Here is a 14,096-nt window from a genome sequence, read left to right as displayed (position 1 = left end):
TTATTATCAACGCTACTCACCCTTCTCAAGAATTTGCATGACTGGCAGGCCAGGGGCTCATGCCTATAATCCTAGCTACACAGGAGGCTGAGATTGGAGGACTATGGTTCAAAGTCAGCCCAGGGTGGAAAAATCTCAGATATTCTTATGTCCAATGAACCAGCCAAAAGCCAGAGAGTACAGATGTGGCTTCAGTGATAGAGTTTGAGTTCAAACTCCACAAGAAAAAAAAAAGAAAGAAAGAAAAAGAATGTGCCTGAAGTGCATAGACAATAGCTTAGTTTCATGACCTCTTTTTTTTTTTAAATACACTTAAACACGCTTCATTCCTTAGAGCCAGCAATTTTCAGTGGAGCCGAAATTATTTAGATAAAATATCTTTTCTTCCTGCTGTAGCCTAAACGGCTCAAAAGAACAACATGAGACTAAAGGGGGGGGGCGGGGGACGTGTGTGGGGAAGGGTTTGGAGCAGTCTGGCGCTCCACGGCCTGTCGGAAGCACCAGGGAAGGTAACTAGGAAATCAGAGCTCATTGTGCGTCCATCAGATGCTTGTCTGCTCCACCAAACAGATGGCTATCAGCCGCCCACAGCCCACTCCTGTTCCTCTCTCCGCCTGGTCATTTCCTTTAGGGAGCCTGGCTGTAAGAACCACCCCATGCTTCTCAGGATGATAGGTTTTTAGGTCAAACAGAAACCCTGGGGAATGCCTACAAACAGCCAAACAAGCAGTTCCATTCTGGCCGGGCTGGCTGACGTGTTAGCCCCTCTGGTGCGCACAGCCGGAGCTGTGGAGCTCAGACTTGTGTGACATTCCCTTCCTCAGCCAGATTCCAGCCTCCTGTGGCCTAGGGATCTGGGCTCAGCTGTTGCAGCTGAAGCTACAGGGCTCAGAGAGACACCCCCCCACAAAGCCAGGGGTCCCCACTCCCCAGATCCTCTGGGAAGCCTCGGCCCTGGCCCACCATGGAGGAGACACAGGAGCCTCCGGCCATGACTGTCCATCTCCTTGCTGATGCTGGCCACGGCTGGCTTCTTCAGCAGGCTCTGGACCAGCTCCTGGATCACATCTGCCCAGAGGTGCGTCTCTTCCAGGTGTCGGAGCGGGTCCGACCGGTGAAGTACTATGGAAAGAGCCATCCCCGGCGCTGTGAGTTCCCAGGGATGTCCGTGTGGCTCTTCCTGGACGAACGCCTGGGCCAGGAGCGGCTGTGCCACGTCCTGGACTCCCTGCAGTGCGCGCCCTGGCGGTGTCTCCCAGCCCAGGGCCGGCCCTGCCCTTACCTCCCTGCCAAGCAGGAGATCTACAGCCTGGACAGCCAGATGCCCACGTGGAGCGTGAGGCAGTGCCGGGACGGCCCCGAGATCCTCAGGATCACCCTGCACTGCGGGTTTGATAACTACGAGGACGCCATCCGGCTCTACGGGATGATCTTGCAGCGCGAGGCCACCGTGCAGAAGAGCAGCGTCTGCTTCTTTGTGCTCTATACCACCCCCAGCTTCGCTCTGCAGCTCTCCCTGAAGCAACTGCCCCCCGGAACCTCGGTGGACCCCCAAGAGTCATCGGTGCTGCAGTTCAGGGTTCAAGAGATCGGCCAGCTGGTGCCTCTGCTGCCCAACCCCTGTGTGCCCATCAGCCGCACCCGCTGGCGCACCCAGGACTACGATGGCCACACGATTCTGCTGCAGGTATGTCTTTGTGACTTAACGATGTCGTTTGTGCAGGCGCTTGGAACTGTGGGAGCTTGTGGTGGGGGATTCTGGGGCTTGAACCAGGGCCTGGGTGCTGTGTCCCATAGCTTTTTACGCTCAAGGCTGGTGGTGCTCTACCACTTGAGTCACCCTTCCACTCCCAGCTTTTTGGTGGTTAAGTGGAGAGGTGAATCTCATTGACTTTCCTGCCTGGGCTGGTGTTTAACAGTGACCCTCAGATCTCAACCTGTTGAATAGCTGGGATTACAGGCGTAATTCACTGTGTGATTGAATATCTAACCAGGTCTTGTGGATGGATGTCAATCCTGGTTACATTTTGGAAGTCCCAGGAACTTTTGCACTTTTCCACACACAGCTGAACCTCCGATCAGTTAACCACCATCCTTTGAGGGAGACCCAGAGGGGTTTCAAACAATCATGTCAGCATTGACACGATTGTAATATTAGTTGAGGGGCCCCAATCTGATTTAAAAACAAAACAAAACAACAACAAAACACCTCCTCGTGTACAATAAGAAAGTTCTGACTTGGTGAGCTTGAACCTGAAAAGCAGTTGGTAATAGAGTCAAACAATGCTCTCTCCTGAGATTGCATTGAACACATCTGCCAACCATCTATATTTTGTCCAAGCCATGGTAAGAAGTATAATGAACTCTTCCCACCAGACCTAAGGAACTTCAGTTTAATCTGTATTTGGGGAAAGTTGAGTTTGTAGTATTATCAACTTCATTTTTAAGCAACTCATATCACTGTCAATATTTTTAAATCACCAATCAAGTTAGATGGCTAGAACCCCTTTAAAAATATCTTGAAATTGTACCTCCTTTTGTAACCTTCAAAAGTTCCGTTGAAGTTCATTTCCCTGGGTGTGTGCGTTTAACTATGACCGCTGCTTTGCACTATCCCCTTGTGGGGTGGGAGGTGTCAGCTGAGCTCTTACCAGTGGTATGACCTGGGCCTCAGTTTCCCTATCAGCTCAGGGCTGAGCTCTTTCATTAGATGACCACTGGCATCTTGCTATAACAAAGGTGATTATCTACAGGAAGTGTTCTGACACAAAACACATCTTTAAGACAGGGCCCAGAACTCAGTTTCAATCATTGCAGCTCATATTATGCCCTACATTAACATTATAAAATGAATAATTTTATTTAATCCTTATAAAACCTTACGATGTTCCTATGTCTTCCTATTTGCCAGGTGAGAAATAGGTGTGCAGAGCTCAGTTACTTGTCTGAGTTAACAGTTAGAATGTGTTTCTCAGGCCTGGAAGTCTATGTGGTTAACAATTGTAGGCCAGGTATGGTGACTCACACTTGTAATCCCAACTATGTGAGAGGTGGATGTAAGAAGAACACTGTCTAAGTCTGGCCCTGGGCAAAAGGGAGACCCTGTTTTAAAAGCAAGCAAGCAAGCAAGAAAGAATGAATGAAAGAAAGAAAGAAAGAAAGAAGAGAGCTGGGATGTGCCTCAAATGCTTGTCTAACAAGAGCAAGACTCTGATTTCAAACCCAGTGCTGCAAAGACAGAGAGAAGGGGGGAAGGGAGAGAGAGATTGAGGGGGGAAGGAAGGAAGAAAATTTCAGTCCAGTCAGCTGTGTATGTGCATATAAATGTGTTCACAGTGTTAATAAGAAAATATCCCAAGAGAAATGATTAGAAACCCCCTTTTCAGTCTATCAGATAAAGTTATAGCAAGCTAAAAAGTAATGGCAAGCTGTCCTTCTCTTCAATTCTGTCTCAGTTAATAAAGCAAGACTCCTACTGATTCCTTTACGTGACTTCAGAATTGTTTGCCTGTGGAAAAGGTGGATACGCATCCTCTCCTTCACATGTCTGTTATGTCTCCTTTCTAAGGCATCTGAGGTTTCTCCTTCAGTGTTAGTCTCCAGAGTCTAATGTCAACATCGCTGGCAAATAACAATGTAGTGTGTGCGTGCATGTGTGTGCGTGTGTGCGTGCATGCGCGTGTGTGTGCACATGTGTGCGTGTGTGCGTGCGTGCATGTGTGTGTGTGCGTGTGTGTGCGTGTGTGCATGCGTGCATGTGTGTGTGTGTGCGCATGTGCCTGTGTGTTTATGCATTTGTGCAGCAGAAAGCATTATTTGATTTATTCCTTCTTTAAAGGATTCACCATGTTTCCTTCGCAATCACAGTCCACACCATTAGGTTCCTTGTAAAGTCAAGGCACATCTGGGGAGCGTTGGACAAAGGGAAAAACCCATGAGATGTACAAGAGCCCCATCCCCTAGGGCCGCCCCCTCTCACCCTTGCCCCGCCCCCCCAGGCCCCTAAAAGTCTCCCCAAACATTTATGTTCTTCCCTGCTCTGAAGCTGGACCTCCATCCCCTCTCCTTGACATCTCTGTGTCCACGACGTTATGTTTTTGCCAAGAGAATGAGGGATCGTCATCTGGAAAGTTCTTCCCTGCCTCGCCAAGCTCCTCCCCAGACCCCCCATCGCTGGCTCGCCAAGCTCCTCCCCAGACCCCCCATCGCTGCCTCGCCAAGCTCCTCCCCAGGCCACCCATCGCTGGCTCGCCAAGCTCCTCCCCATCGCTGGCTGAGCTGGCTGGCCAAGCTCCTCCCCATCGCTGGCTGAGCTGGCTGGCCAAGCTCCTCCCCATCGCTGGCTGAGCTGGCTCGCCAAGCTCCTCCCCATCGCTGCCTCGCCAAGCTCCTCCCCATCGCTGCCTTGCCAAGCTCCTCCCCATCGCTGCCTTGCCAAGCTCCTCCCCATCGCTGGCTGAGCTGGCGTGGCTCTTGCTTGCACGTCCTTCTCTCGTAACTGCCCCGTCTGCCATGGACTAATGGAGAGCCCTACAACACTCCTGAGAACAAGCTGTAACGTTCTGTCTTTACAAAAGAGGACCCACCTAAGCTTGTCGGATAAAAGGTTTTATTGCGATTTCTATGTGCATGCATATGAGGTACTTTGGCCAAATCCATGGCCTCTCTATTACCTTTACTTAAGACCCTCCCTTGCTCCCCCTCCTTTCAGAAAGATGGTCTCATTGTGCCATTTTTATACCTATACATGACATACTTGGAACAAATTCATCCTCCATCACCTCTCCTTTGCACCCTCCGCTGCCCACGGTTTTCCCCCAAATAGCCCCCCTTCTTACAATTATGTCATCCTATTATTATTACTAGTATGATTACTGTTTGGTCTGCACAGGAGTGAAAGATGCGCTATTTCTTCTTCTGGGTTTGGCTCATCTTGTTTGACATGATGATCTCCAGCTCCAGTCATTCTCCTCCGAATGACATGGCTGCATCTTTTTTCCCGCTGCATAATACTCGACTGAGTCTGAGCAATGTCTTCCTCATCCATTCACCAGATACTGGGCCGACTCTGCACCCTGGTGATGGTAAAGAGCGTCCCTATAAACATTCCATGTTTATAAACATGGATGTGCAGAGCTGTCTCTTGTGTGAGAGATCTATGCCCAAGAATAGCACCGCAGGATCATATTGTAGTTCTAGTTGCCATTTCTGGAGGAACCTCTGTACTTATCTCCATAGTGATTCACTAACTTACATTCCTACCAACAATGCGTAAGGACTCACTTGTTTTTTCTTCTGCATCCTTGCTGGCATTTGTTGTTAGTTTTCTTGGTGATGACTTGTGACAGACGGGATGGAATCTGAGCGCCAATTTGATTCGCATTTCTTTTATGGCTAAGGGTGTCAAGCATTTGTTCAGATGCTTACTAACCATTGGAGAGCTGTTGGTTCAATTCTTGTGCCCATTTATTAGTTGGATTATCATTCTTTTGGTATTCAATATTTAGAGCTCTTATATTTTCTGAGTACTAATTTTTTGTGTGAGAAATAGCTTGAAAATATGTTTATCTTGTTCTTTGGCTTGTCTGTTCATTCTGCTAATTGTTTTGTCTTTGCTTCAAAGAACTTTAAAGCAAATCCATTTGTCAATTATTCCTCCTATTTCCTGAGCTAATATGTGTGTGTGTGTGTGTGTGTGTCTGTCTGTCTGTCTATCATCTATCTATCTACCTACCTATCTATCTATCTATATTGATTGATCTGTCTTTTTTTCCAGTCCTGGGGCTTGAATTCTGGGCCTGGGCACTGTTCCTGAGCTTTTTGCTCAAGGCTAGTGCTCTACCACTTGAGCCACAGCCTTACTTCCAACTCTTTCTCTGTATCTGGTACAGAGGAATCGAATCCAGGGCTTCGTGCATGATAGGCAAGCACTCTACCACTAAGCCACATTCCTAGCCCCTGTCTATTTATCTTATGATTAGTAATATGTATGTAGAGTCCTTCTGTACTGCATTTTTTTTTGCCAGTCCTGGGGCTTGAACTCAGGGCCTGGGCACTGTCCCTGAGCTTCTCTGGCTCAAGGCTAGCACTCTACCACTTGAGCCACAGCACCACTTCTGGCTTTGTCTGAGTATTTTATTGGAGATTAGAGTCGCACAGACTTTTCTGCCTGGGCTGGCTTTGAATTGTGATCCTTAGCTCTCAGCCTCCTGAGTAGCTAGGATTACAGATATGAGCCACAGGCACCCAGCTTTTCATTTCATTTCATTTCATTTTAATTTTATTAGGGATTTGGCCAGGCATAGATCCTGAATACCAAAATTTGTTCTGCAGACTGTTAGCGAGATGGAGAAAACTATCTTTTCCAGAAATCTTCTGGGAGAACACAAGGGGTAGGGCATGAAGCTCTGGAGTCCCAGGACAGAAGGTGTACCCATGAGCGCCACCCTCTGGAGGGAGCTGGAAGCTACCTGCAGGCTGGGAATTTTGCTGAATGAGCTGAATAATGTTGGAACCAAAGTAAAAATGCCTCTGATTAAAATACCGAGTTTCTACAGCTACTTCTTTTTTCTGCATCCACAGCCTCTACTCTACACAAATGACACTCACAAATATATAAGGGATATTTGTTTTTAGAAGATTCCAGATTACTGGCCTGCTTGGAATGTCCACACATCTTAGAATAACCTAGGAGATACGACATTATTTCAGCTTTGAAAGCTTAGATTCTTATTCCAGTCCTTAACTGTAACCTCACATCTAAGGCTTTAAGCTTTTTGTGCATTGGCAGTGTATCGTTTGTAGCAGTCAGCGAGGTCATCAAACAGTAGCGATGCGCATCTTTTCATCGTGGCTATGAGATCTCTCAGCAATTCCTGGAGTCTCGCCTTGTCCACAAGTTAATGGAGGGAAATAAGCTGTGTGGAGTGGATGCTGATTGTATAATCAGATTGACCTGCCACCTCAGTTCATCTCACTACTGAGCCTGCCCCGGGTGTGGTTTGGCCGGGGATGAGTAAGGCATTGGGTGATACTTGATTAATTTTTAAAGTAAGTTCCATTTCTTTCTCCTTTCCTGACTCATAGGTCCAGCTGAGTCCAGGCCCTGGTGTTGAGAATGGTGAACTTTCCTTTCTTGGCGCCCTGGGATCCAGGCTGGCCTCTGGGTGTGCACAGAGACCCATGGAATGGAGGACCCAGAGGAGCCGGAGCAGGAGATTCAAGGTGCGCTCTCTGGAGTTTCCAGAGCCCAGGGGCACTGCAGACAGCTCGGATGGCCCTTCGTGGAGGAGCCCGGGCCTGGCCTCCCAGGTGAGCAGCTCAGCCACGAGCAGCTGGCCGCACCTGCCTCCACACGTCCTCAAACCTGCATGGGGAATGAATGAAGATGGCTTCCAGAAGCTCGAGGCAGAGACAGATGTAGACACGGGATTCACCATCATCAATCCGGAGCCTGTAGTGAACAGCTTGTCAAAGGACTTGGAAACCAGGCTGCCTCCATCTTGTCCAGAGGAGGCCACCTCCCTGCGTAAAGCAGCCCCGGATGTAAGAGTCTGCCCTTTGTCCCTTGCTGGCCCCAAGGAGCTTGGAGCAAGGAAGATCATCTCCACGTGTTCCCATCGTCTGCCAATCCAGGGTGAAGAAAAAGAAGAAGAAGAATTCTTTATATAGCCTAAAACAAAGGCCTTTTCTATATTAGGTTGGATAGGGTGGGGACATGGAGCCTGAGTCCAGAATCTTCTTGTTCTTGGTCTGAGTGCTCGCCCTGTGTAGGGCTATATGGCTTTCACTTCAAACGTTCAAAGCCCACAGATACTGAAGAGACCGCTGCCCTGACCATAGGCAAACACAGCCAGGGCCGGTGGCTGCGTTTCCTGGGAACACGCGGACCCAGCCGCAAGTGTTGCGGTCAGCATCTGTCAGCATACGTGCACTGTATGCAGATGAGCTGGATGCATTATACATCAGTGATTAGCATTTGTAATTTGGTCTTCATTTCCACTTGGCTTTGCAGAGTTTATCCCCTGGACAGCACGGACTACTTATTCTTCAGTGCTTTTTAATTTTTATGTGACCTCCTTTGGAAAGTAGGCCAGCCCTGTTCACCACGTCGCCTCCTGTGATTTCTGCCTTGAAATGTGCTTGCATCTGCAACAAATGGAAATTCAAAGTGTTTTGAAAATGATCAACAATGTTGGATTTTTTTTTCTGTTTAATGAGCAGAAACATTGGCAGCCAGGAAATCAGGTTAACATGCACGCTAGGCTCTCGAGTGTTGTGTTTCTATCTCCTGGATTGCATGCTCTTGACCAATCAGCAGGTCTTGCTACAAACCAAAAAAAAAAAAAAAATCCCTAGCCTATGGGTAATGTGAGATCTCTGCTAGGCATATTATGTGAATTGGACTGGCTGGGTAATGGCATAGGATCTGGATTCTTTTGACCATATTTAAATACCGAAAGTCCTTTGCAATACTCATCACTCATCCATTTATATTTATATATATTCACTTAATATTTTATGGAACACTTCTGCTTGAACAAGGTGTTTGTTGTATATATGGTAACTCTATGTTCTGTGCCTATCCTGCCCATATAATACTTCCCTCTTCCCTTCCTTCCTTCCTTCCTTCCTTCCTTCCTTCCTTCCTTCCTTCCTTCCTTCCTTCCCTCCTTCCTTCCTCTTTCTTTTCCTTTTTTTCCCTCAGTGCTAGTGATCAATTCCAAACTTCCAGAATTTTCACAAGTGCTCCATCACTGAGCCACCTGCCTAGACCCCAGCTGGCTCTTCTAAGACCTGAATATTTAGATCCAAAGATTTAGTCCAGGTCTGAAGACAGATCCTATAAAAGCAAGTGTAGGCTGGGATTGTTCAGAAAGCTCATAGGAATGAGATTTCTTAGGGCTGAGGCAGGGGCTCCAGTGGTAGTGCGCCTGCCTAGCAAGATATACCCGAGCTCAGAACTTACACTGCTAAAGAAAAAAGAGAATATTTTAAAATGGACAAAAATGAAGCTTCTGCATTTGTTTTCTTCTGTTCATAAAGAACAAGTATATTTCCATTTCTATTTTCTCTCTTCCAGATTAAAACTTGAGCTCAGAAAAATAGAATGAATAACTTAATTTTGGTATAGTTTCCTATGACAGGGTTTACAAAATATCTTATTTCAGTTGGACTTTGAGTTGGGAATGGTAGAGCTGGGGGGAAGTTTTAGCATATCATTCTTACTTTTCCTTTTTACTGTTGTCTGAATGTCTTTCACACAATACCTGAGTGAGAATAACTAAATGGAAATCATAAAGAGTATTGAGAAATTTGAGCAAGTACCTTATGAAATTGACTTGTAAAGTAAGACACTCTTAACATGCCACCTACTCTAGCCTACAGAATGCTAAAATCCAAATTGCCATATCATGCATTGGAAAGGACAGTGAACTGTGTGGGAGTGTGACTTTGAACATGCCAGGCTCCTCTGGAGTCTGGGTACTGGAACAAAGGTCATTAGGAGAATCAAGGTGATACTCCTGAAACCTTGTAGATATTACTAAGCACTATAAATGTGGAAGAGAGATTTTACTGTTATTGTCTCAATTTATTATATATTGTGTTAGTACTATAATTGGCCCTTCAGACCCACAGTTTAAAAATGTCACGAAGATGGTTTTCTTTTATAAGTTTTCGCAGGATCAATGAAACAGTAAAACCATAAATCCACCTCCCTAATTCTTTTTAGTACTTGTGCCATTATTTATGTTCCTGTATCTCAGAGGAAGATTATGTATAGCAAAGATCAAATACATCCTGAAACTGACTAAAACAGAGATGGAATAAGAATGAACTAGGACTGATTTAATACAGTTTATCAAATTAGGTTTCACTATAGTTATATTTTATTGCCTAAAATGTAAAATGTATCACCTGTTAAACCTGAGAGTCGCTTAATAATCAGAATATTTTATTTCTCTTTATAGGTATATTAAAAATCAGCTGTATTGTAATTGATTAGCCACTTCCAACTTTATTAATAGTATTTTACACTTTTTTGCACGCATCATTTGGACATTGTTAAGCACGAACAGAATAATAATATTTGGAAGCTTGTGAAGGTATTCGTCAGCAGAAGTAGAGTGAGGGACGTTAAGATTTGGGGTGACCAGGGTGAAGACTCAGAGATAGAGATTTACTTGATTCATGCCAGCAGGTGGCGCTGTTGCCCTAGCTTCCCATCTGCCCCCTGGTCTCTCCTACTCACCCATCCTCAGGGCCAATTCCAGTTACACAGGAAGAGGCATTGGTGGGAAAAGGCCTTTCTTCCCGCCCCAAACTCGGGGTTGGAGCCACATACAGCACACACTGTGTTTCCCGTTGATTAACAAAGTTTCATTTCCAGGACACAAAATGTCTAGAAATTCCTGGAACAACTCAATACTGCCTGCTGTTCTAGTACTTTCTCCAAGGCTTCTCAGTCTTTGGACTCTGTGTCTGCTGTTTCTTCTTTTTCCTCCTTATCCCTTTCCGGCGGCTCCTGTTTCCTGTTCTTTTTCAGGTGAGCTCTTTCACCCCTTCACCTGCCTAACTGGGCAGCGCCTCCCTCCTGGCTACTTCTCTTTAGTTTGGGAACACCCCTGCCAGTCCTTTGCCTGCTCCTTCTCTTCCCGGTTTCTTCTCCCAATCCGTGGGCTTTCTATTGATCTTGCTAGCTATGTCCTTTGCCATGCAGAAGCTCTGCAGCTTCATGCCATCCCATTTGTTCAACCTTTCTTTGATTTGTTGTGTTTCTGGGTCTTTATTAAGAAAATTTCAGCCGGTGCCAAGGAGACCTAGAGTTTCTCCTATTCCTTCCTGTAATGTTTTCAGGGTGTTTGCTTTGACTCCAAGGTCTTTGATCCATTTGGAGTTGATTCTGGTGCAGGGTGATATATAAGGATTTAGCTTTAGGGGCTGGGAAGGTGGCTCAGTGGTAGAGTGCTTGCCTTGCATGCATAAGGCCCTGGGTTCGATTCCTCAGCACCACATAAGCAAAAAGAAAAAAGCCGGAAGTGGCGCTGTGGCTCAAGTGGTGAAGAGCTGAGGGACAGCGCCCAGGCCCAGAGTTCAGGCCCCATGACCGGACCCCCCCCCCAAAAAAAGGATCTAGCTTTAGTTTTCTACAAGTGATTAACCAATTTTGCCAGCACCATTTACTGAAGGGGCTGTCTTTCTTCCATTCTAGTTTTTTAGCTCACTTATTGAAGATTAGGTGGCTGTTGGTCTGCGGGTTTATTGCTGGGTCTTCAGCTGTATTCCATTGGTCCTCAGGTCTGTTCTTGTGCCAGTACCAAGCTGTTTTGATTACTATGGCTTTGCAGTAGAGTTTGAAATTTGGTATTGAAATTCCTCCAGCACTATTCTTTCTGCTAAGGATCGTTTTTGCTATTCAGGGTCTTTTATTGTTCCATGTGAATTTTGGGGTTGCTTCTTCCATTTCATTGAAGAATGAGGTTGAGATATTGATGGGTATCACACTGAATTTGTAGATAGCTTTTAGCAATATGGCCATTTTCACAATATTGATCCTCCCAATCCAAGAGCATGGGAGGTTTTTCCACTTCCTTAGTTCTGCTTTAATTTCCTTTTTCAGGTTTTTAAAGTTTTCGTCGTAGAGGTCTTTTACTTCTTTAGTTAGGCTAATTCCTAGATATTTTATTTTTTGTGGGGCTACTGCAAAAGGAGTTGCTTTCCTGATTTCATCTGCGCTCTTCAGAAAAGCCATTAATTTTTGAGGGCTAATTTTATACCCTGCTACTTTGCCAAAGTTTCAGATCCGCCGAAGTAACTTGGGAGTGGCATCTGTGGGGTTCTTCCTCTCCTGGGGTCTGAGACTCCTCCGCCTATTCTACAGCACGTCCACGTGCCAGCCCCAGGCTGCTCTGGGTTTCCCTGCCCTGGCCAGCGAGGCTCAGCTGGGGGAAAAGGGAGTTTTGAGGGTTTAAAGGGATCAAAAACACCATCAAAGTCGAGAGAGACATGCAAAGATCACCCCAGAAAGGCTGTGGACACTCTTGTCCCAATGCCTGGGAATTCCTGTGGTCACAGACTGGGCTAGATTTCCGCCGCTATGCATCATGGTTCTTTTCATCTCTCTTGCGTCAGACTGCAGGTGAAGTTTAGAACTGCCTGTCTTTTTGCAATTAACAAACCAAATTAAGGCGCACTGAATCGCAGCAGAGTTTGATTTTTATGAGCTGTAGTTGATTAGCTTTAAATAAAAATTAAGCGGGGCACTGGTGGCTCACACCTGAAAACCCTGGCTATTCAGGAGGCTAAGATCTGAGGATTGAGGTTCAAAGCCAGCCTGGGCAGAAAAGTCCACGAGACATGTCTCCAACAAGCTACTCAGAAAAAGCTGGGAGTGGCGCTGTGGCTCAAGTGATAGAACACTAGCCTTGAGCACAAAGAGGCTCAGGGACAGCACCTAAGCCCTGAGTTGAAGCTCCAGCACTGGCAAATAAATAAGTAAATAATAAATAAATACGGGCACAAATTTGCCACTAGAGGGCACTATTGTAATACAAACTAAATTACTCTGGATTCTCTGTGTGTGTGTGGGGGGGGGGGGTGATTGGGGAGAAAGTTGCCAAAAGAAAACACCATAGATATTTAATTTTTTTAAATTTCTATTTATTTCTATTTTTTAATTTCTATTTCGGAATTTTCCCCCAATGGTCTTGGTAGGAAGAGAGCAAATCTGAAAGACAGACCCTTGATTGGGCCCATGACCAAGAAGATTGTATTACTAGTTGTATATTCTGACCTGGAGGGTGTGATGGAAACCGTTGTTGTGGGGGGGAGGGGGACCTGGCTCTGACCCCAGTGTGTGGGGGAGAGGGGGACCTGGCTCTGGACCCCAGGGAGACGCCATGTCCAGTCTGTTTGTTGTGGAGCCTGGCCCCTGGGTGGTTCTACGGTCTGATTTTGATTGTGAATCATTTAGGCTAGTCTCTTGACTTTATGCATTGTCTAAGCCCATTTCTCCAAGGTTCTGATAACATTTTCTTAGCTTGAGTTAGAATGATTATATTCGGATACAAAATAACAGACTGGTACAGGAGCTGCATTGATGTGAATGAAGGCCAAGTTCAAAACTCAAGAGCCATGTTAAGGAAATGAATTCTCTTGGCTTTGATGCATTCACTCTTTGCCTTTTAGGTTGCTTCTTTTCTTCCTGGTGGCTGTGACAAGAAGAGGCCCTGTTCCTTCCTGCTTAGCAGGCTAAGAAAGCAGAATGAGGGCCAGGGAGAGGAAGCAGGGCCCCTTTGGAGAAGGGTCTGCTCCCAGCCCAGACTGAACTGGTAAGGAGAGACGATGACTATTGACCACATTTGTGGGACCCTCCTAGGAACTCATTTGACCAACTGAGACCTTCTGGCACATGGTGTCCATTAGTCAGCTTTGTTGTCTTTAGAGCCTGTGTTTGTTCAACAGGCTGTTTAACAAGTGATCGCAAATTTCATAACTGAAGACAGGAGTTATTCTCACAAAGTCCTGGTGGCCATTAGTCTAGAAGCAAAGTGGACAAAGTGGGGGCTCTTCCTGGGAAGCCCCAGGATGGAATCCTGCCCCGTCTCCTACAGCTTCCGGGGACTTCATGTACTTCCGGGCTGGCTGCCCCACAGCGAAAGTCTCTGCTGCCATCTTCCCATCTTCCTCTTCTTTGTCTTTCCGGTCTCTTCCATGGATGGTGGTCATTGGATTTAGGCTCTACCTCACCAACAATCAGCTCCTCAATAAGATCCGTCATTGAATTACATCTGAAAAGACTCCTTCTTCAAATAGCATCCTATTCACAGGCTCTGGATTTTAGGATGAGGACTTACATTTGGAGGTGGGAAGGGTCACCACTCAATACAGAGCCTTACAAATGACAAGACCTCTTTCACTTGCATTCTCTCTCTCTCTCTTTCTCTCTCTCTCTCTCTCTGGTTTAATACATACTCTCTGAGGCTGGTTTCCATAATCGTAGGTAATCATTTCTGCCTTTTAATTCAGAGCAATAAAATTTATGCACCAAATAATGTACAAGATGCTACCTTAGGAATTAATAAGGAAGACAAGTA

At 46.1% G+C, this 14,096-nt stretch overlaps 1 protein-coding gene across 1 annotated transcript; it reads left to right on the top strand.

The window, feature by feature from the left end:
- Positions 1-964: 964 nt before the first annotated feature.
- Fam124b (family with sequence similarity 124B) lies at positions 965-7,671 on the top strand. The gene is made up of 2 exons (XM_013019686.1): positions 965-1,687; positions 7,087-7,671. Exons 1-2 carry the CDS (start codon positions 965-967, stop codon positions 7,669-7,671), a joined length of 1,308 nt encoding a protein of 435 aa, XP_012875140.1.
- Positions 7,672-14,096: the final 6,425 nt, after the last annotated feature.

The sequence above is a fragment of the Dipodomys ordii genome, unplaced genomic scaffold (assembly GCF_000151885.1).
Source record: "Dipodomys ordii isolate 6190 unplaced genomic scaffold, Dord_2.0 Scaffold1, whole genome shotgun sequence".
Taxonomy (NCBI): Eukaryota; Metazoa; Chordata; class Mammalia; order Rodentia; family Heteromyidae; genus Dipodomys; species Dipodomys ordii.
Note: the sequence above shows the minus strand (reverse complement) of the source record. Positions and strands in the feature narration are given on the sequence as shown.